The sequence below is a fragment of the Chionomys nivalis genome, chromosome 25, assembly GCF_950005125.1.
Source record: "Chionomys nivalis chromosome 25, mChiNiv1.1, whole genome shotgun sequence".
Classification (NCBI taxonomy): Eukaryota; Metazoa; Chordata; class Mammalia; order Rodentia; family Cricetidae; genus Chionomys; species Chionomys nivalis.
Window position 1 is genome coordinate 31511718 of NC_080110.1, and position 23728 is coordinate 31535445.

The 23728-nt window shown below is 38.4% G+C and overlaps 1 protein-coding gene across 4 annotated transcripts in view; it reads left to right on the forward strand.

The window, feature by feature from the left end:
- Slc16a7 (solute carrier family 16 member 7) overlaps positions 1 to 23728 on the forward strand; it is a 158038-nt gene that overhangs the window by 90181 nt on the left and 44129 nt on the right. For 2 of the 4 annotated variants that reach the window (XM_057757616.1, XM_057757617.1), the window contains 2 exons: positions 2171 to 2284; positions 8172 to 8421. In XM_057757616.1, coding sequence (XP_057613599.1) covers positions 8202 to 8421 — 220 coding nt within the window. In that variant the 5' untranslated portion in view covers positions 2171 to 2284; positions 8172 to 8201. The remainder of the gene's footprint in view (positions 1 to 2170; positions 2285 to 8171; positions 8422 to 23728) is intronic. The other 2 variants (XM_057757618.1, XM_057757619.1) reach the window with 1 other exon arrangement.

Here is a 23728-nt window from a genome sequence, read left to right on the forward strand (position 1 = left end):
GTATATTATTTCAGGACCTCATTTTTTAAGATTAAATATGACACTGTCTGATTAAGGTTTGGGAAGGTAAAGAAAGGGCTCTTCACAGTTTGTAAAGGAATGTGCTGATATTCTATAGTGGGGGGTGCAAGAGAGCCTTGAACAGACTGAAGCTGTAGATTATGAAACATAATTGAATGTCTAGAAGTAATGTAATCATTAAAGCATTACTTATTCATATAATAAGCATGTGGCATTCATAGCAACAGTATTAGAAAATACATCCTCCTGTGATAGCTATAACAGCATTGCTTTGTAGTGCAAAGGAGTGAAGAAATCCACAAAACTTTTAGTTTAGAAAATTAAAATAAAAATTCATGTTGTCTTAATAATTGTTTATTAAACACAATTTTGTAAAACTTGATCATGCATGGTCAAAATAAACAACAAATTCATATTGTGTGTGTGTCTATAAACTAGACCGTGATTGATCAAAATCAGTAGAGAAAATATATAACTAGATTAATTGAAACAACCAAATTGGAGCTTCTTGATTATTAATCCATTTGTTGAAGGTACCTATGATGCAGATTTCTTTTTCTAAAATATGGATCGGTTAAATTGTACACCGTAAAATTCCATAGAAATTTTGGTGAGCAGACAGCATCATGAGATTTTTCTCAGAGTCCCTTATATTCTTGCTTTTAAACTGGTCTATGTAAGACATGGGTGCGGTTAACTACAGTCTGGGGTCAGAACCAATTCAGGGATGCCTCGGGCTTTCTCTGAGGCTGTGCCCTGCACTCAGTGAAGTTAACTATGCCAGAGAAAAAGGAAGCTATAAAGATTTCCTACATTAGCATAGGATGGCAATGAGGGAGGCTGGAGAGTGTGACTTACCCAGCTTTTGAAAGCTATGGCAACTCACAAGCATTCCAATAAAACTAGAGGTGACATAAACTACTCTTCTAAGGCCCCGGATGCCCACTGAGTGAACCTTTAGCTCTGTTCCTTATCAGTTTCTTAGATCCAGTCAGTGACTTTAAGACTCTTTCACTCTCTTTGTTGCTCTCCACGCATCCTTCATCCTGTTACACAAGCACCTTTAACCCAATGGTCATGATGTCTTCTTTCAAAACCTTATGACAGGCAGCCCTAGAGTCAAAGCAGGTGATGGGTCATTTAATTGAAAGAATCTAGTTTTCCCTTTTTCTTGTGCTTACTCTGGTCAATATTATCTGGTATACCGAATTATATATATTCAGAACCATATTGAGGTTAATGTCTTGAATGAAGATATTTGCTTCATTAGATATTTAAACCTGGGTCTGAAGCTTAAATTCAGAAACAGATGCCTAGAATATTTTTTTTTTGCTACTCATTGTGTTTCAGTGTTAAAACCTGTTCATTATTGATATATATTTAGAAGTATTTCAGTAAATCTTGTATATACACACCCATATACACATACACACACACACACAGACACACACACACAATTTAGCAGAAAATTATTTAAACAGATGTAAGGAATTGAGTGGTTGCTAATGAATGTCAATAAATTTTTTATAATGTAAGTACTCGTATAATCACTTCTTGTGTCATGTGTCTGAATATGTCCAGGTGTATGCACATTTGTGTGTGAATTTAGGTGGGAACCAGAGGCCAATCCCAGTGCCATTCTTCTGGAGTTGTTTTTGATGCAGAATCTCTCAGTAGGATATGGAACTCATCCATTCAGCTACACTGGCTAGCCTGCCAACCCCAGAGATCCTTCCGTCTCCACTCCCTAGGGCTAGAATCATAAGAGAGTACCATATGCTGGACTGTTTACATGGATGCTGGGAGTTGAGTTCAGTTTCTCATGCTGGCACAGAAAGCATTTTATCCACTGAGCTCTCTCTCATGGCCCTGTAATTTGTTATTAATTTTAAAGAAGCTGATTTTTTCTTTATCTTCCACTTTTCATGTTTGGCTCTTCATATCTATAGCTATACATAATATTGACACACATACATACATAATACATATATATATTTGACAAGTATGGCTCTTTATGCATATACAAATGCTTATTTAATTATTCTTGTTATACAAGATGTGCAGAATTACTGGGTAAATTAAAGTTAGTGACTAATAAGGCAGTGGAATCCAGTTATACATTTAATACTTGTTTCTTCTTTTTCTTTAGATAATCTGGAGTCGGCTCTACCTCTCCCTTTATATTGCCTTCAAATATTGCTCATCATCAGAAAGTGACTAGGCTTAGATTTACACACCACCCAAAGTGCTCATCTGACAACAGGTAAAACTGTAGTTTTGTTTCTGCTTCGTTTGGTCATACTTACAAATAAAAGGGACAAAACATGGCAGCTTCCAAGTACATTAAACATTACAGAATTGTTCACAAGGAAAAATATCATGGAGTGTGTGTGTATGACTATTGATCAGCTCCAGATGCTAGTAAGCAAGAGGTCAGAGCTGCAGGATGTGCTGTTTTCCAGGGGAAATGAGCTTAGGAATGGATGTATAAAGGAAAATCCACCAGGACGGGAGCTGACTTCGTAGGAAAACTCTAAGAGCCAGAAGAGCCTGGAGCTCAATAATTCTGAAAGACCATGTCTGTCAACCTAGACAAATGTACCCAGAAAAAGTACCTGCCAGAGTTGAAGGAGAAAGAAAAACTCTCCATGATACAGGCAGCCTAAATTTTTGATACCAACATAAAACACTAAACAGAATATTGGGAGCAATATATATGTTTGTATGTGACCTTTTTCACTAGTTGTTGCTGTATGCATGTTTGTATGTGATATACATTCCTAAATAGAATTTTTCTACCTATATAATGCTACCTGTATGTTTAAGGTCATTTGAGAGTGGACAGTTGGTGGTGTATGGTTGAGTGGGAGCACCAATTTGTAGCAGAGACTACTGTTTTGGTTAATATGTTGCTTGCTTTTGTGATGGAATAGAAAGATATTAAATTAGGTCTTTGGTAGTGTTCCTTTGTATGGAAATCGTGTTTCCCCTTTGTTGAATGAGTGATAAGATCTTGATTTTCTATTTGCATGGTTTGTTGGGTTGTAGATCCTTGAAACGGGCTTAAGGGTTCAGTATTGAAAGCGGTCTCAGAAGTGGCCCTAGCTCATCCCAGGCAGACGGGGAAGACCTATGCAGACTGAGAAAAAGCTCACAGATAATCCTCAGTGGTAGATGGTAGGTGCTTTGGACTTCTCTTCAAGCAGCTGGAGTGAGTGAAGTGACTGTGGGTGCCTGAGGTCCCAACCTGGGAGTGCAGAGAGCACGCAAGTCCAGGACACAGGGTCCTCAAGGAAGCTGCAGCTGTGGATGTGTTGGTGGCACGAGTCTCTCATCTCTGCATGGAGGGGAAGGGCCAGCTGAAAAGGAACATGTGGCCCTCAGGCAGGTTGTGGGAGCAAGCGGAGCTGGTGGGGAAGGGATGAGTCTGGTGTCTTTACCTGGAGGGAGAGTGTGCATAATTATGCCTTTAAGAACCACGGGGAAATGAATCATGAAATTTTATTTCTAAGTGTTTACCATATCAAGTGTGATAAAGACTGCAATTATTTGAATTCATGGATTAGTAGTGAAAGACGGTTTCGTTTCCATTCTGCACTCTGGAAAATTACAGGGCCATGTCTTTACTCCTACAAGAAAAAGCTGTTTGCTCCATATCAGCTTCCTCCAGTGAGTCTTCAGGTTTTCTTTTATAATTTTCAAGCAAGAAGGAAATTGGTAACATCACAATTTAATTTAAAAATGTTGTAATGAGCTCAGATTCTTAAGACAACTTTCAAGACCATTTGCTGTCTTGTACTTACTTATTTAAGCAATGTTTACACTCCATCCTTCCCTCTGCTTTCTTTAGGTATTTTGCATTTCTAAAGATGCTCTTTTTGGTACTCAAATGTTGTAAATTGATCAGCAAAATATCAAAACCTAGTAAGTGAAGAGTTAGAAGAGATAATTAGTATTGTGCCCAACAAGAAACAAATAAGATTATAGCATGCTGTAAATATATAATATAAACTTTTTAAAAGTAATTCTTGACAAAAGTGGCAGGTTATATAACCTAACAGAAGTGTTTTTCATTAGAAACCAATACCCACTTTACACGCATCATTTGTCTAAACCTCCTATGTTGTTGTTGACTTCCTTGACATTTTTGTAGACTTTTGTTGTATGAGGACTTTTTGTCCCCAGGGAGACATTGCAGGCATGCACGAGCACACACACACACGCACACGCGCGTGCACACACACAAACTGCTCACTCCTGGATGGGGACCCCTTACAGACCAAAGTTACAATCTCAGCAAAGTCCAAGTAGTTGAACGGGTTGGATTTTGGGTGTTGTAACATGAGCGGCAGGGCTGCGTCCCCGGCACCCAGCCGCCCACATGGCTAGCTTATGAACCAAAATAATTACACGGAAACTGTATTCTTTTGAACACTGCCTAGCCCATTAGTTCTAGCCTCTTATTGGCTAGCTCTTACATATTGATCTAACCCATTTCTAATATTCTGTGTAGCACCACGAGCTGGCTTACCAGGGAAGATCTTAACCTGCATCTGTCTGGAGTGGGAGAATCATGGCGACTCCTCACTCGGCTTCTTTCTCCCAGCATTCTGTTCTGTCTACTCCGCCTACCTAATTTTCTGTCCTATTAAAGGGGCCAAGGCAGTTTCTTTATTATTTAACCAATGAAACAACAGATAGAAAGATGACCCACCTCCATCATTTGGCGTTAACTTGCAGGGGTACAGATGATTCAAAAAGCAGTTGCATACTTCCAGAAGTCTAACTCAGGAGCTCCCTGATGCTCCTCACATCCCAGAATCCTCTCTCCTTTTCACAGCACCTGCCTGTGGCTCCTGCCGCAGGTCATCCACCTCTGTGTCCTTGGATAGGGGCCCTGATGAGAGTTTATGCTTCCCCTGATTTGTGACATTGGGTTGGCTGACCTCTTGGTTCTCAAGAATTTCCTGTCTCTGTCCTGTAAAAACACCATGTTTGGGAGCATGTGATGTGTTATACGAAAGATAGCTATGGTGGGAGCCAGGAAGAAAGAGAGAAAAGTCCACAGTCCCAGAGTTTTCTACAAAAGCACGCCCCAGGAACCTCACTTTTTCCTTCTGGGCTCCATAACTAAAAGGTCCAACTATTTCCTAACAGCACCAAAGGCTGGTGCCTAATCCTTTAGCACCACAACACTGGGGAATGCTTAAGGTCAAATCACACAATTTCTATGGAGAGAAATTTTCCGACTATTAATGTTTTGGAAATTAAGAGCTCTTGACTCTTTCAGTCCTTAAGGACATTTAGACACACAGAATATAATAAAAATGTCAAGTGATTTTTCTTTGGCTTATTTTACTCCCTTAGTACAACATATGACTATGTAATATATAGAATATAGAGCTAAGAACAATACAATATAATATATAAATTTTCTATTAACCATAGTGTCAATCAAAAGTGGAATTTTTTAAGATTATGATTTATACCTCATGTATTTTCTATATTGTCTCAAACTTGTGTAGTTACAAAAATTCTATGACAACTAATAAAAATAATAAAATAACTTATAAAATTAGAGTTGTGTCTCTGTGATTCATGGGATTACATTATCATTTAAATTAATCAGGCGTATAGTCATATAGAACAATAAAGAAAATAAATATGTACAATTGTTAATAATATTGGTTAGATAGTGTTTTTCTCTTCTGGGTTTTCTTCTCTAATGTCTGTTAAAAGCATCATTAAACTGCTGCAATCAGACTACTTTGTAAAGAAAGCTTCATTGAAAAACCATACTCAATTGTGTCAGTGTCATCAATGACATTAAAATTCACTTCAGATAAACACTCAGTACGGACCATACAGCCAGGAAACTTTATGGTCTTTATGTCCTTTGCAACAAAATCTTGAAGACCCTTATCTTATAATTAAACTTGATAAAACACTATTATTGATCCCATTCAAACACTTGTGGGTTGCAGTCACCTTTGTGAGACTATGTGAGGAATCAGAGGACATTAGACTAAATTTCTAGACATGCGACCCCATAGGAAAAATATTAAAGATCTCATTTTTATTGAATGTTAAAATAAAAAAAAAAACAAATCTGAAGTCACAGACATCTAGAATAGAAGGGTATTTTCTTAGGCTTGGAGCCAAGAAAGAAGTTGGTGCTCACAGAGGGGTGCTCAAAGCCCAGAGCTGTGTGGAATCTGTAGGTGCAGAGCTCTTTTTACAGTGGGCTTTGTACTACACAGTACTGACTGTGTGCTCTGAGCCGGCTAAGACGGTAGTTCTTGGATAGTTTCAAGAGAGTGAGCGAGAGAGAATGAGAGAGAGAAGCTTTGTATACACAGTACTGACTGTATGCTCTGAATGTGCTAAGACAGTAGTCCTTAGGTAGGAGAGAGAGAGAGAGAGAGAGAGAGAGAGAGAGAGAGAGAGAGAGAGAGAGAGAGAGAGAGGAGGGAGGGAGGGAGAGAGGGAGAGAGGGAGGGAGAGAGGGGAAGGAAGGGGAGGGAGGAAGGAGGGCGGAGGGAAAGAAGAGTCATGAACATTGCATAAGGATTTGAGTTAAATTTGGGTTAAGTTGAAGACAGTTGAGTTGTCATTCCACACTGAATAATAACATGAAAACATCATTCTTTGTACCTTATACACTTGTGTGAGTATGTGTGTGTGTGTTTGCAAGGGAGTGAGTGTGAAAACCACGTATACATTTAAAAACGAAGGAGATAAACTTATCCATGGGCTGATTTTGGAAAACATATGGCAAAAATATATACTCTTATACACAGGAATGTGGCTCTTTCTTCTGCATTTCAATGCAGCATCTCTGTACCTTGAGAGGATGTGGAGGCAAGGTTTTCACTGTGTGTAATTTCTTCCATATTAAACTGTGCATTGTCTTTTTCCGTGGGAGAATATTTAAGTGTTCTTAGGTGTATACATATATAGAACCTTTTCTCCACTCCCTCAACAAACAAGAACACATACCCATATAGCTGTTAGAATTTCTTGGCAATGAAGAGAGAGACAGACAGAAAGGCAGAGTAACATATTTGTAAGACTGTTAGCAGCATTAATTTTGGAAAGGAAACATGAACATTTTACATTAAGGTATTATTCTTATGGTTTGGTGGTGGCTCAGTTGTTAAGTGCCTGCCACAAAATCGTGAGCACCTGAATTCAGTTTTACAGAGTCCATATTATAAACAAACAAAGAAACAACAACAACAACAAAACAATGCCTATAGCTGCAGTACTGAGGAAGAATTATTCTTGGAGCTTTTGCTTCAAATAGTAGCCCAAATCAGAAACCTCCTAATACCATGAGAGACTGTTTCTTGAAAAAATAAGTGGAGAAAAATTGTGGAAAATACCATATTTCAACCCCTGACAATACACATACAAGCAGATGCATGGACAGAAGAAAGTGTTCTTTCCTGAAGTCTAGTAGGTGATTTCCTCTATACTTCCAAGTAAGCTTGAAATAATGTTTATTTTTGTTTAGTTTGCACTTCAGGTTTATCTGGATTATTAACTTCACTTTCAAATATTTTCTTCCCATACATAAGTGTTTGTATGGGGAGGCTGCTTGTTCATTTCCAGCTGCCCAGAACCAAAATAACCACACAGAAACTGTATTAATTAAATCACTGCTTGGCCCATTAGCTCTAGTTTCTTATTGGCTAGCTCTTACATCCTAAACTAACCCATCTCCATTGATCTGTGTATTGCCATGTGGCTGTGGCTTACCAGCAAGATTCCATCACTCTGTCTCTGGTGGCGGCTACATGGCTTCTGTGACTCCACCTTCTTTCTCCCAGCATTCAGTTTAGTTACCTAGCCTAGCTCTACTCTGCCCTATCACAGGACAAGGCAGTTTCTTTATTCATTAATCAATAAAAGCAACACATATACAGAAGGACTTCCCACATCATCGTTTCCAGATTTTTCCTCTTAATAATGAAGGCTTTATATCTCATTTTCTGTTTCGAATTTCTTATAATTTTTCAAGCACAATAATACCGAATGTATTAATAAAATTATATTGTAGTTAAAATGAAAATGCTATGTCAGCAACTTTCAAGCGCGATACAAAACACAGACTTATAACATGAACTGTTGTTGTTTCTTTTCAATAGGTTGCTCTAGTCTCCAGCAGAGGTGCAGAAATGCCATCGGAGACTTCTGCTCCTCCTCCACACCCCCTTCCTCCAGATGGAGGTTGGGGTTGGGTAGTAGTTTGTGCATCCTTTATCTCCATTGGATTTTCATATGCCTTCCCCAAAGCTGTCACAGTATTCTTCAAAGATATTCAGGAAATATTCCACGCTAGCTACAGTGAAATTGCATGGATATCATCCATCATGCTGGCTGTCATGTATGCAGGAGGTAAGGTTCTTAGTGTACACTGATTTCTGGAATAAGAATATAGTTCCTTATGACCATATACTTCACCTTAACCATGTGCACACATTAAGACTCTTATTACATTATTGTTATTATTATTATTATATATTCAGTTTGAATCAATCAAAAGCATAATTATAATTGCATTTTAATGATTTTTAATGATTAGCATCATGATCTGTTTGCTTCATTTTGAGTCTTGATAGGAAATTTAGTGGGATGGTCTGCCGTTTTATCAAGAATGCAAGTGGATCATTTCCTGTTCAGTTTGAATTGAATGCAAGATAATGTTGGAATTGTTTCTCGCCATTTCCATAGCTAGCCAATGGGCTTTCTTTAAGCTGTAAAGGAAATGTTTCTGTTAGTTTATAAGCCCAGAATATACTCTATTTTGCACTGGCCAAAAGGACTGCTTGCATATACTTTCTACACATATTCAAGTTTTATACATGGAATAGTTCCTTAGTGCTTTAGGACACCCAAGATGATGACATTGTTTTATTTAACTGACTGCTTCCAATTATCTTGTTAGAGTCTATGTTAAAACGAGAATATAAGTCATGAGAGAACATGAATACATCAAGCCTCCCCACATTGGAGTGTTAAATAATGGGAATCCCTCATTATTATGTGATCTATTCTCAACAGTAGATCAGACTTTTATAGATTTTTTTCATAAATCTTCACTTAAAATGTAAGGGTATTAGAATTTTCATTTGTCAGCTGGCAATTTAACTTCAAAGGACAGTCATAGACTCAGAATATAAGAATTCAAAGGTATCATATAAATCACCTAATATTTTTTATTATATAAGTAAAGAAAACAGAACATTAGCAATAGTAATTAATATTTATTAGAATTTGCTGTTGTCCAAGGCCTTGTTCCTCATTTGATTTGTATGGTACTTCCTAATCTTCTTGGCAGTCTAAGAAATGATTGCCATCTTTCTGTTATGGGACTGAGAACATACACTATCATGTATTCCCTATGCTCCCCTCTTCTCTCTCTCTCTCTCTCTCTCTCTCTCTCTCTCTCTCTCTCTCTCTCTCTCTCTCTCTCTCTCCTGGCTAAACCAGTTAAAAACCCAATGCAATACTCTTGCCTTATAGTACTGACATACATTCTGACTGGCCAAAGGCACACCAATTATTCTTTAAGAAGCAGTCTCTCTAATTTACTACCAAAACAAGCTTTGAACGATAAATAATTCTTTTTGTATATATGTGCATGATAAATGTATTGGTATCAGTGTGGAAGTGTGGATTTTTCCACTTCTTTGTATTTTAATGATTCTAGATTAATCAGACTGACATGCTTAAACTGTTTATTTGATTATCAAAAATATCATTTAAATTCTATTTGACTGCGTATTTGAAGAACTTTGCTTTAAAAAACACTTTCTGGAAATCAATTTTGGAGACTTGTTTTAAGGATTGTAGCTGTTATTTCTTATGTCTATATAGAAATTGTTGATATTGCACAGTGCATATTTTTCTTCTATAGCTCTGATATTCTTTAATGATTCTTTATTGGGACAACCTATTTTCCTTGACCTGGCAGGTTAAGGTAAATATTAAGATACCTCAGAGGTAATTTTTTCCTGCCTTTTACAAATAACTGAAACGGATGCCTCTAGAGACTGGGTATCGGTCAGCTGAGTTTGCACATCAGGTTCCTTTATGTCTTTAGTAATTTTATGTTGAAAATATTGTTGACTAACTTAAGTCAAGATACAGAATTGATGTTGTTAAGGTCAACACCAGAGTCATCTTCTCCCAACCTTTGATAATAATAATGATGATGATGGTGATGATGATGATGTTGGTAATCCCCATTTCTCATTGACTTCAAGACATGCAAGTTCATTTCCTGCTCATTCAGTGCTCCCTGTGTAACCTGGACTAGCACTCATTACTTTTTGCTGTCCTCTAAACTTACGCCCTCTCACAGGCAAAGAGAAAGGACACAACATCAAAGATCATCTGCAGTATTTAGCGTCCAGGCTTGAAAGTTGTGAGCTCCATTTCTCACTGTGTCCTAGTGATCAGAACTGATTATTGCCCTATACTGAGAAAGGGCCACAATAATTGTGATCTTCTTAGAAGAGAAATGAGAAGTGAATAACACCTAGTAGGTCCCGGACAGAACTTCCTTCTCAATAGTCATTCTATCCAAGCAAAGGAGAGCTAGTATACAGAGCTTCCATAGTTGTGGCACAGACTGTGCACTGGCCAGATCATAAAGGGATGTAAGAATGATGAATGGCATCATTTTAATTTATTTCAATATACTTTTAATTTTCTCATATTACTTAGTATGACATATTAATGAATATTTTTGCTAGACTCATGATATATAAATGATTTTATTTTATGTATTCATCTATTTACTTTTAAAGAAGTGTGTAGTATAAATTTGAAGAGGCACAAAGGAGAACTCATTTTTGATACGGTGTCTCATGTATGTCATGCTGGCCTTGATCTCATTGTGTAGATGAGGATGGAAGGAAGGATGACACTGAACTTCTGATTCTCCTGTTCCCCACTTCCAAGTGTGGGTTATGTAGTTTGGGTGTTTAACACAGGCATAAAGACTGGGTAAGTTCTCTACCAACTGGAACACATCATCAGCACACAAAAGAAAACTCTTAAAGTTAATAAGTACAATGGTAATTTGGTATTTACAATTTTAGAAAGATAATTAAAATAGAGAAGGAAGTAGAAGAATAAATGATGTCTACATTGAAATGAATAGGTGTTTTATTTGTGGTTGCTTTGAGAAAATAGCTTAAGGCATGTAAAAATCCTGTGTAGTAACCAGTAATGGTGAGATTTTGGAGAGATACAGCAAAGTTCTTGGAATCTTGCCCCAAATCCTCAATTATCAGGGTTGCAGCATTTTGCATGTCATTCCTGGCTATGGGAGAAATTATACTACCGTCTGGTGTTTGGCTTAAAATTATAAACACAACCTAAGGCCATTGTGATGTGGGATGAAAACCCACTAAACTACAACACAAGAGCTATTCATTCACAGAGTTCCTCCTACAACCATGTTTTAGTATTTGAACGAAAAGGTATTTTATACTAGGCAAGCTGATGCACATCAGGTATCCCAGGACTCAGTAAGCAAAGGCAGGAGGAGTGCACTGAACCGCAAGGGTTGGGGGATTCATGGAGACACTCTATTTAGGACTTACTATTCCAAAATTGTCCTATTCTGAGTCTTTGTATTAGATTCCATTTACTGTAAGATGAAGGTTCTCTGATGATGGCCAAGAGACCTATGGGTAAAGCAGAATGACGCTAGAAATATTATTATTGCTGCATTCATTGAACAAAACAATGGTATTTGGTTTTTTGTAGGCCCATGACCTATATACTCTCTTGGCTACCTATGCAGTAATGAAAATAAATACTATTTTAGAGAAAACAATTTAGAATAAAAGCCTGATAGATTTGATTAATTAAGGTATGAGTACTTTTACCTTTTGGTAGATTTTTTTTCAAGTGTGATTGGCTAATTTTCTGCAATGACTAATAAGTCTTCTGTCGAAAGTACATTGCCCTAGGCCTTACTCTCAACCCCTTTTACCTTGATTTCTATTGGTAATTATGTATGACATCACAGTTCCTGCTTCTAGAGGACAAAGTCAATATTTGATTCAAAATATTTAAGCTTTTGCCTACTGTTGTGTAGACCTCTACTTATATAGGCTTTCCTTGGTTGATGATTATAAATAAATTCAAAGACCATGAGATGAAAAGGCATATAGTTTAACCAAGCAGCTGCGGTCGTGTTCCACACAATGCTGACTGCATTTGCCTCTAAGATCTGACACACTCATTAGGGCTTTGCGTTCCACCTATTAATCACTGCAGTGGGGTCACCCAGAAATATGGAGCATTGTTCTGAGGTCTGGCCTGGGATGTCAGGGCTGGGGCCTCTTGTAGTAATTAGTTGGCATCTGGGCCCTGGTAGCAAGGCGTTATCTTCCCTCCTGATGTCTAAATTAAAAAAATGAAACTAATGAAAGGTATGCAGAAAGGGTGGAAAAGGAATGCAAATTACATTGATACATTACTTCATCCTTAGAATAATGGCACTAAATTACAGCACCCCATCTGGCTGCCCATATGGTCTCCTGGAGTTCTAGCAAATTTCGGCAAATAGGTCAAGCTGAGTGGTCATCCCATTAATACAGCACTAAGTAGAGGCAGAAAGTATATTATAATCTTAACTTTCTGTGTTATTTTAATGAATGTGGGATTCATTTCCTGAATAGGGATGGCATAGGATAGTATTTTAGTGCAAAACTTGTCTGTTACTCAAGAGATAACACCAGGATGGATACATGCAGGACTTGAAAATACAAATTTTGAGGAGCCAGTCTATATGGTTATTTCGTGTGTGTTTGTGTGTGTGTGTGTGTGTTCCCTGTAATTCAATTTGGAGGGGAAAATATCAATCATTATGGTGAACAGAATTGACTTTTTCACCCTGGAAATTTGTTCTGTATTATCACGGAGGTGACTAACAAATGATAAAGAAGGACATTGTTTTATTATGCACCCTGTGAACATCAGACCATTGAACTTATTTTCCTCAAGACTAAGAAGCAGAAGATCTTAGCATAGCAGATCGGTGGACATAATATATGATGTTATCTGTTCTTTTAAAGATTTAAATAAAGCTATTATTTTCTGCTTTATGGTATTTTCCTATTTGGGGGAGAACATTAATATAACTCACATAATAATGCTCTCCTAAAAGCAATAAAAATGAAAGTCATTCTATTCTTGTGTTTGAGATCGCTAGGGCTTTCCTCTTAGCTTTCTAAATCTCAGAAAGTCATGCAGGCCTACCTTAGCAATCCTGCACGTATTATGCTTGTGCCACATTAGATTTCTTTCAGGCCTGTGTGTTGCTGAAGGTTTCCAAGGAAACACAGAACAGTGTGGCACAGACTATTATGCCAAACATATATGCATGATCTCCTTTATTTCCAGGTTCCCTCCTCTTAAGTTAAAGCCAAGCTACTGAATTTTTCCAATAAAAAGTGACTGCAGAGTATTTGTCACCTTGGACATTCCATGAAGAAGCTTCTCTCGTCCTAGTCTCAAGGAAAATCCATGACCTAAAACCAAACTTTGAAATGGGTATTATATACCACTTATTATGATTTTGAGAATTGTTATACAAAGAACCTAAACTATGTTGCTTATTCAAATCATGAAAATTTGCCTGTTGGGTATACAGTATAACTGCTCAGTATTTCATAATAGGCCAGAGAAGACTATGAGATAGTTTTAGATTGTATCATAAAAATGGCTGTACACTGAGTAGTACTTTGATCAGTCTCTGTTAAGGGGAATGTGGAGGAAGATGAAACCTAACATAGATGTACTAATGGCTAATATCCTAGCCAACTTTAATGGGAGTAAAGATAGGAATAGAGAATTTCTAGTGAAGGAATGTCTTTGTTCTTCCTAAGGGCAGAATTGAGAAAGTTAAGAGTCGCTGGGCAGTGGTGGCACATGCCTTTAATCCCAGCACTTGGGAGGCAGAGGTAGGCAGACCTCTGTGAATTTGAGGCCAACCTGGTCTACAAGAGCTCATTCCAGGACAGGCAAAAAAAAAAAAAAAAAAAAAAGTCTCAGACCGCTCCCCCACCCCAAAAAAGGATAACACATTGGAGTTATCCTAAGCATTTAAAAGTTTTCATGAAGATTTCTTCCATAGAATGGGATTATGTAAAATAATAAATGCACACTTGCCATTTTTAAAAAAAAATATTGAGAATTTTATACATGCATGTAACATGTTTCAATTAAATTCATCCCTCTTTTCCTCCTCTCTAGTTTCTCCACATCGCTTCCACCTCTGTTTGGTTCCGAGTTCATATGACCTGTTTTGTAGTTGTTGAAAATGCATCGAGTGCAGCCTATAGGTATGCAAGTGAAGAGCCATCTACAGGAACTCAGAAGCTTTTCAAGGGCTACATCCTTGATAAAAAACTTCTCCCTATCCTAACAAGTCACCAGTCACCAATAGCTTCTTAGCTGGGATGGGACATAATAAGCTCCTTCCTCATCTGTGCTTGGATTTTGGTGGCTTGATCATATGCAGACCTTGTGTTCTGACTGTTAGAATCTTTCTTTCCCCTCTTCCGTGATGATCACTAAGCTTGAGTTCTGATCTCTAAGATGATCCCTAAGAGTTGGATACAGATGTTCCATTTAGATCTGAGAACACCCTAATCTGTTGATCTTTGCATGTTGTCCAGCTGTAGGCCTCTAGCTCATAGGCTTCTGATTGGAAGAAGCAGATGCACTAGGTTATAGAGGATTCATTACCCATTTGACATAAAAGTAGGACCAAGACTTGAGTCAGGGGAAGTAGAGGTATAAACTATGAATACCTAACTATTAGATTAGAGCAAGATAATAGGTTCTGGTTGCCATCTGACCTTGAGTATTTTCATGCTTCTTTTTTTCTCTGACTTACTTCTATGACTTACTAAATGCTTTCTTCAGTGAACCAAATCCTCAACTGAGTTTTTATTGGTGTTTGTGTGTGTATGTGTATGTGTGTGTGTGTCTGTAGCCCAGTCCAGCTTTGAACTCGCTCTGTAGCATAGGCTGTCTTCAAACATGAAATTTTACTACCCACGTCTCTCAAATGTCATCTAAGCCTCTTTAACAGGTCTTGGAAAAATGGGAACAAGATTTCCTCTTTTCGCATGCTTTTAGTGACTTTAAGTTTGAAAACATCAGAGAATTCAAAGTAATATACTTTACTTTATAAATGTAAAAATAGCAGAGTAATTTCACTGTTTTAAAGAGTTCATGGGATTAATCTAGATGGCCAATTTTGAGCAAAAATTTCTCAGCTGTTGAGATTTGCATACAGCAAACACATTGTGCATGCTTTTGGTCCTCAGCTGATAGAAGTCAATGTTCTTGCACATCCATTGCATAAGTATCTGTTAGCTGTCGCCAGTTAGTTATCACCAGAGACAATGTTGCAAATGGGGAGAAGGTCTTAAATAATTTATTTGTTAATTTATTTATTCTACAGATATGCATTCTGTATCTACTGTGTGCAAACAGTCTAGCCGTGCCAAAGCTACAATGAGTCATCAGATGCTTTGCCTTCAAGATGTTTTTTTTTTTTATGGTTGTGATGTGAATTAGTAAAGCAATGTTGTCAGCATCACAAAATTATGTGATGAAAACAGAACCGATAGCTGATGATCAAGCATTATCTCTGAGCTGAAGGATGACCGTTCAGCTTCAATCAGGACACAGGGAAGTGTTTGAGTCAGAGAAAACAATATGCATGTGAAAGTCCTGGCAGAGCAGAGAACCTTCTAGTATCCCGAAGGAGAATAGTGTCCTGTTAAATGATAGCTGCTATACAATGGCAGTAGGAGGAAAAGAAGGAAGTCGACCTTCTACCTACTGGGCCTCATGCTCTCTGCCCACATAGATGTGCGAAATGAGATATGGAATATAGGAATCAAGGGACTATAATAATCTCCTAGGACAGTAAGAAACAACTACAGCAGACCAAGTATCTTAAGCAAGAGGAACTTACTCCTTCATGGTTCTCCAGGCAGAATGTCTAAATTCAAGGTGCCAGTCTGGTTGGTTGTAATAAGGTCTCCCCTCAGCTTGCAGGTAACCACCTTCTTGCTATTTCTTCTGGTGGCCTTTTCCCTGCACTGCCCCAGTGTGTCTCTTTCTGGGTGGACAGTTGTCATAGGAGATCCTCCTTAATGTTTTTATGGGCTTATTTAAACTTGATTTACTTCCTTACAAGTTTTATACCTGCAGAATGCCTTATTAATGGTAGAGGCTTCCAGATGGACTTCACAGGAACACAGTTAAGCTCAGAACAGACACCAAGATCACAGGAATGAGTGCTCTCTTCTTTTGAGTGTATTTTCAAAATATTACATTAAAAAAGGAGTAACCTCACAGTTCAGAATGTGTTAAAATTACAGGTCGTTGTCAATATAGTCTTGATTGTAATAAATACTAAATTAACAACTACTCAAGTCTGTTCTGAGAAAAAGTGAGCATCTGCTTATGATGTTTCTGTCAATGAACGGCACATGTCCATGTCTTCTTTCTATTCTAAAACCTGTTATTTAATTATACTCTTGAACTATTAGGATTAACCTACCACAGACAATATTGTATATCATGTCTGGCTGAGGCTTCTCTAACATGTATTCCATATTGACACATTTCAGACCCCTTTACTGACACATAGTGGCCAGCACATCACTATCAAACCTGGGGGTAATATAAGCATCAGAATCAGAAGGCTTAAAAGGGCAGTGAATTTGGTACCGCTAAAAGCATGACAAAAATCTCTGTTCATAATCTCTGAGCTCAGGTAAGAAAGCCAATCATTGCCCTCTTTTAACTCTCTCCAAGAATGCAGATGTCAGCCCATTCAGACTGTCAACACAAAGCACACACTCCCCAGGACTCCCGAGAGCTCTGTGAGCGTGAGCATTTGCATCGCAAGTATATTTTACTGAAGAACCACACTTGCAGATCCCGTCTGGCAGAGGGAGGATGGGCCATACCCTCTAGAGCTTGTCTCATTGATTATGTCCGACCATTTCCTATGCTCCATGTACCTCTAACTACTCACCTTTATTCTAGGAATTCCGCCTATTGTTTTGTGACAGTGACAGAATCCTTGCAACCACAGCGCTAATTTATTATAGACTTCATGCAGTCAGATGTCATTTATCACCTAGATTTTCTGACAGTCCTTAAATGAAAACAACTCTCACATGTTATTAAAACCGTCATAATTACAGCTAGATTTTTTTCCAAGTCACACCAACAACACTAAGCATTAGAGCTCTGAAGAGCTAATAGAGAAGATTGACAGCGTTTTTTCCCCCTCATTCAGAATATTAGGTAAAATTTTATTTATTGTTTTTGTTATTTTTTTTTATTGAAAAAAATTTTCCGCTTCCTCCCCGCCTCCCATTTCCCTCTCCCTCCTCCCGCACCTCTCCCCCTCCCCTCACTCCTCTTCTCCTCCCTCTCCAGTCCCAAGAGCAGTCAGGGTTCCCTGCCCTGTGGAAAGTTCAAGGTCCTCCCCCCCTCCATCCAGGTCTAGGAAGGTGAACATCCAAACTGTCTAGGCTCCCACAAAGCCAGAACATGAAGTAGGATCAAAACCCCGTGCCATTGTCCTTGGCCTCTCCTCAGCTCTCATTGTCCGCCATGTTCAGAGAGTCCGGTTTTATCCCATGCTTTTTCAGTCACAGTCCATCTGGCCTTGGTGAGCTCCCACTAGATCGGCCCCACTGTCTCAGTGGGTGGGTGCACCCCTCGTGGTCCTGACTTCCTTGTTCATGTTCTCCCTCCTTCTGCTCCTCATTAGGACAGTGGGAGCTCAGTCCGGTGCTCCAGTGTGGGTCTCTGGCTCTATCTCCATCCATCGCTAGATGAAGGTTCTATGGTGATATGCAAGATATTCATCAGTATGGCTATAGGATAGGTTCATTTCAGGTTCGCTATCCTCAGGTGCCCAAGGAACTAATTGGGGACATTGCCCTGGGTACCTGGTAGCGATTCCAAGTTCAAGTCTCTTGCCAACCCTTAGGTGACTCCCTTAACTAAGATATGAGTTTCCCTGCTCCCCTATCCAACCTTCCTTTATCCCCAATCATCCCGTTTCCCCCAGTTCCCCTCATCCTTTCCTTCACACTTTTCTCTCCCCATCTCCCCTCACCCCCATCCCACCCCACCCCCAAGATTCCAATTTTTTTGCCCGGCAATCTTGTCTATTTCCCATAGCCAGGAGGATAACTATATGTTTTTCCTTGGGTTTACCTTCTTGTTTAGCTTCTTTAGGATCACAAATTATAGACTCAGTGGCCCCTATCCATGGCTAGAAACCAATTATGAGTGAGTACATCCCATGATCTTCTTTTTGGGTCTGGGTTAATTTCACTCAGGATAGTATTTTCTATTGATTGACAGCGTTTTAAAAACATTAACTGGTGAGCAAATAAATGACGATTGAGAGTATTAGATTTTTCTGACTATGACGTGTTTTGTATGCTCTGGAAGCTTGTGTACTTTGGTGGCCGACAGGTTCCTGACACACTTATGTATTCACCTCTTGCACAGATCACTGGCTTCCAACACACAGAAGCAGCCTTTGTATTTCGTCAGCACACACAGCAATGCGTGAGCATTCCCGGAAGACTGAAAGCAAAGAGGACCTTTAAAAAAAAGCCCTCACCCATGACAAACTGATCTCTCCTGTTTATAATGTGTGTAGAAGGCATCTGCAAATGAGGCAGGGATTGGAATGTAGAAAGAGAAAAGATAAAAAACACAGGTGTGGTTGTATATAGGTGATTTGGGTTTCTTTTACTTTTTTCAGTTGTATTTTTTTTTTTTAAAGAAAGCAAACCAATGCTGATGTCAGGGACTTACATTGATAGGGAAATAGAACTACCTACAGGGTCTGTGAGGGTGATCCAGTGTGTCCATGCATGAGGACGAGAGTTTGTATTCACTGGACCTACATAAATGCTGGGAAGGTCTGGAAGTCCACCTGTAATCAATCTCTCTAGCAAGAGATGCAGACAGGGGATTCCTTTCATTTGCTGGCTAGATAAACTAGACAGATCAATGGGCTGGGTGTTCAAGTGAAAGACGCTGTCTCCATAGACAAGGTGGAGCGTAATCAGAGAAGAGACAACCTGACCTTGACCACGGCTCTGCATATGCTTCCACATATACAAATGTGCAACACACGTATGTGCGTAAAAAGGAACATTTTCTAAAACTTAACTACAGAACAAAATAGTATTTTGATATCCATTTGAGCTACGTATTAGTAAAATAAAATGGCTGATTCAAACCCTTAGGAATTTTTCTCAACGTGTACATGTTGTTGTGATATTGGTGAAACTATAAACTGGTGTGTGTTTTGGCAATAACTGTTATAAAAAAATCTTTGTATGAAAACCTGTGACTGCTGGTTTGAACAATGTGTAACTTCTTGCTTGCTTTCCTTGGTTTTATCCTCTGAGATTCACCGCACGAGTGGATAAATGTTGACTGTCATTTGATGTAGGTGTTTCCAAGCTATTCTTAAGAAAACAGCATTTAAACTAGAAGTACTTTCTCCCCCTTTGGTCCTTCAGAAGGAAGGTTCTGTAAAAGACTGATCAGGGAAACCTGTCTCATAAAACACTTTTGCTTCTTCTTGGCCACAAGCAGCACTTTCTTGTTACATTAGGAAACTTATAAATATTTAACACACAATGACTTTAATAAGTGGCAAATTAAATTAGGCAGATACATGAGCACGAGTTTTATCCTCCATGCATCTTATGTAATATCCATAAATGCTGGAGCTATGGTTTCTGCAGTGCTTAATTCTGGAGATGAGCCTTTTCCACTGATGATCCTTTCTGTTTACCCTCTGGCATTCTTTATTCCTGATTCGAAGACTTGACGCTGCCTTCTTGCCAACATGTCCCCCCAAATTTCAGCTTTTTAATTAATCCCTTAGTAACAAGCTCTCTTTTCCTTTTCCTTCAGTTTTATTTTGTTTAATTTTTGAGGCATGGTGCCATGGTGGAATAGGGGGTAGTGGTTTGGAGACAGGGCACTTCACTATCCTGAGAACCCAGTGTTGCCACCGTGAGCATCAATATGATGTTTAGCGTTGAGCTTAGTCTGTTTTCAATACTCAAATTTATGAATTATGTGGATACTTCTAAAATTTAGAGACTTGAGTGGAAGAATAGATGGAAAGAAAGTATCATATGGCGATGCCTGCCATGCCTTCATTTTCTCCTAAAAGATTCAAATTGAAGGAATGAAAATGAGCCATGTTCCCATCTTTTTAACTTCACATCACATCTCTATCTAAGTACATTGAAATTAGATAGTTCAATGTTTAGTCTAGATTTTGCATTTTGCCTATTAGAATTTCCTTCCACACATTTCTTTCTTTTATAAATGTAATATCAGAGAAAACGCATCTTGTGTAAAAAAATGCATAAATCACCAAATCCACACTAATTAGAGATGTCATTGTGCCTGTGACCTTGGCTAGAGCTTGCTGTGTTGTGTTTGAACAGACTGAAAAACAATGTGTGCCCATATGAAACCTCCCCTGTCACAGCCAGAGAAAGTTCAAAGCGGAGGCACTGGGATGAGGCTAAACCCACGCGTGGGTTAGTGTTTGCCTTTAAAGTAGCTTTTGCCTCTCTGAGCAAGACAGGGAAATCACATTCTGCCTTTGTTGAGCAGAAAGTTCAAGTCTAAGACTAAGAAACGTTATAACAAAACAATATGACAATCTGAAGGGTATGGCTTACGCAAATAGATGTATTAACTAAATTTTACTATATTGGAATTTCAGCAAGAAAGAAAATGGAGAAGTCAGTGTCCAGAGGAGCCTGAAAAGACCAATTTTATAGCATGTGATATTAATAGTGTATTGAAAATATGTTACCAGTAAAAATGAATTAAAGCAAATTCTGTAAACTAATTTAATATAATTTAAATAAGTTCATTAGTAATAAATCTAGACAAATGGAAGCAGTGATATTTAATATATTCTGGATCAATACATCAATATATACTTTACTGATGATGATTGCATTTTGAAAATACTACAAATAAAATAATGATGAAAACAGGTTTACCATATGTGCTCATTTGAATGAGAAACCCCCATAGGCTCACATTTGAATGCTTGGCCACCTGGGAGTAGAACTGTGAATGATTTAGAAAGATTAGGAGGTGTGGCCTTGCTGGAGGACATGTGCCATTGGGGGTGGGCTTTGGGGTTTGAGGTTCAAAGAGCTCATGTCAGGCCCAGTCTTCTTTGGCCTGTCAATCAGGCTATAGCTCTTTGTTACTACACCAGCAACAAAATAACAACACACTCTGAAAGTGTAAGCAAGCCCCTAGCTAAATGTTTTCCTTTAAAAAAGATTGATTTGTCATGGTGACCAACAGAACTAAGACTACCATATGAAAAGATGGTTAATTCCAATCCAGATCTTGTCATCTTCAAGATATAATACAAGAAATAACTTTTATAATCATCAGCAGCATCTTTTAATCTAACGGCTTCTCCTTTTAATCATGTTCCTCTCAGTTTTAGAACTCATCATGTCTAGGAACCCCCTTATTCCTATGGTTATGACCTTAGACTCGTAATTACCAACAATTTTGAACCTCTTAATATTAATTTTACAGTATCTTATTTTCTATCCACGGGACCCGGTCTTCTAGTACATGACTTTTCACATCACAAACATCATAATCTTTTTAAAAATTGTTCTTATTGAGCTATACATTTTTCTTCACTCCCCTTCTTTCCTTCCCCTCCCCTTCTTCCCTCTCTCATGCCCCCCAGACTCCCAATTTACTCAGGAGATCTTGTCTTTTTTTTTCTTTCTGTGTAGATCCATGTATGTCTCTCTTAGGGTCTTCTTTGTTGTCCAGATTCTCTGGGGTTGGCATCGCCATCTTTTTTAAAAATCTGTCTTTTCTCATTTTACATACCAATCCCAGTTCCTACTCTCTCCTCTCCTCTCTTTCCCTACACCTTCCTCTGCATCCCACCCCCATCTACTCCTCAGAGAAGGGCACTTCCGATGAGACCAGGATTTATCCTTACTGCTTGTACTGGCCTTTTGGAACCCATTCTCTTTGGAGGCATCACAATCTTTTAACACTCTTGTGCTATTAATTTTTTGATACTGCTGCATTCATTGACACTTTCCACACATTTTCACTCTGTTGATCTAGATAACTGGTTTTCTCTTCCTTTCATACATAATGATAATTTTCTTGGATCTATGGTGAGAAGAAAACTTTGGTTACATGTAGCTCTGTACTTAGTTAATACTTGTATCTCAGTAATGAAAAGTAACAAAACCAGACAGTTTATCAGTAATCTCAAGGGGTCCTAGAATACTGCATTCCATTGTCCGAGCCAGGTTTCTACCATAGCCTATGAGATTATATTCCTTTTTTCTTTTCTAGGAAAAGACTGTATTTACATAATTTTTAAATAATGATAGAAACTGTTTCAAAATTTAATTCTAGTCTTTCCTTACCTCTTGGCTATCTATCCATTTGGGAAAGTGGGCTTTTGAATGTCTTTTATATATAGGTGACATAATGCTTTTTTCTATTTGATTTGAAAAAAACTTAGTTTCTTTTAGATTTCTGGTTTGGGTCAATTATTTTTCCCTATTTTCTTGTAATTATTTCTTTATACCTTTTTTTGCTTTGTACCAAACTTCCTTCAATGATTCTGAATTCTCTGTTAAGTAGTTCATCTATTTCCAGCTACTGGAAAAGTTTAACTGTTTTGTTTGGTATTTATTTGTTTCCTTGGTTTATGTATTTCTTTTACATTGGCATCTGAATATTCGACTTACACCAGTGTTTTGCAATCTAGTTTTCTGTGGTAAACCATCTCATTAGTCATCCAATACAGAGATTCTGGTCAGGCTGTGCTTCGTGCTCTCTAGGCAGTCTGTCTAGTGCCTGAATTTACCATGTTGGCTTCCAGGTACCTATATCAGCATAGTTGGTCCTACAGTCTGTGTCTACCCTGGTGGATCTGCTGACTGGGTCTTTAGAGTTTGGCTGGGATCCTGGGTCCATGAGGGAGGGAGTGGTAGCTGTACCTTAGTAAAGCCATCGCAAAGCCTAGAATTATGAGAAGTTACCTAGTGCTAGGTCTGCCTGAGTCTCAGTCTTTCAAGACAGTTCTCGGGTCTGGATAGGTCTGTGTTCTGTATCTACTACAGTGCAGGGAACCATGGCCTTGGATCTACAGAAAAGGGTGACTGCCTCATGCTTAGTGTTGGGCTCAGGCCTGCTAACCTTGAACTTTCTCATGAGTTTATATAACTTGCAGATGAATATGTCTTTAATACTTATGTCTAATTTCACCTCTTCCAAGTTCAGGCCCAAATTTATAGTTTCCTTCTAACACCTTCAAATGCCTAATAAACATTTTTAATTTGGCGGGTTTTAATGTCTACTCTGGAATTGTTCTCCAGGTCAGGTAAGTAGACTGCAACACTCACGCTGCACTTGTTTCTTAATCTCCAGTTAGCAAATTTGTTGTTTTTCGCTCTTCAGAATACGCAGTAATCACCTTCCCTACTTCTGTTGCTGTTACCTCATCTATAACCCTGCTAGCTGTAGCCCAGGTCTATCATTGCATAATCTCTGTTCTCAAACAATGGTCAGT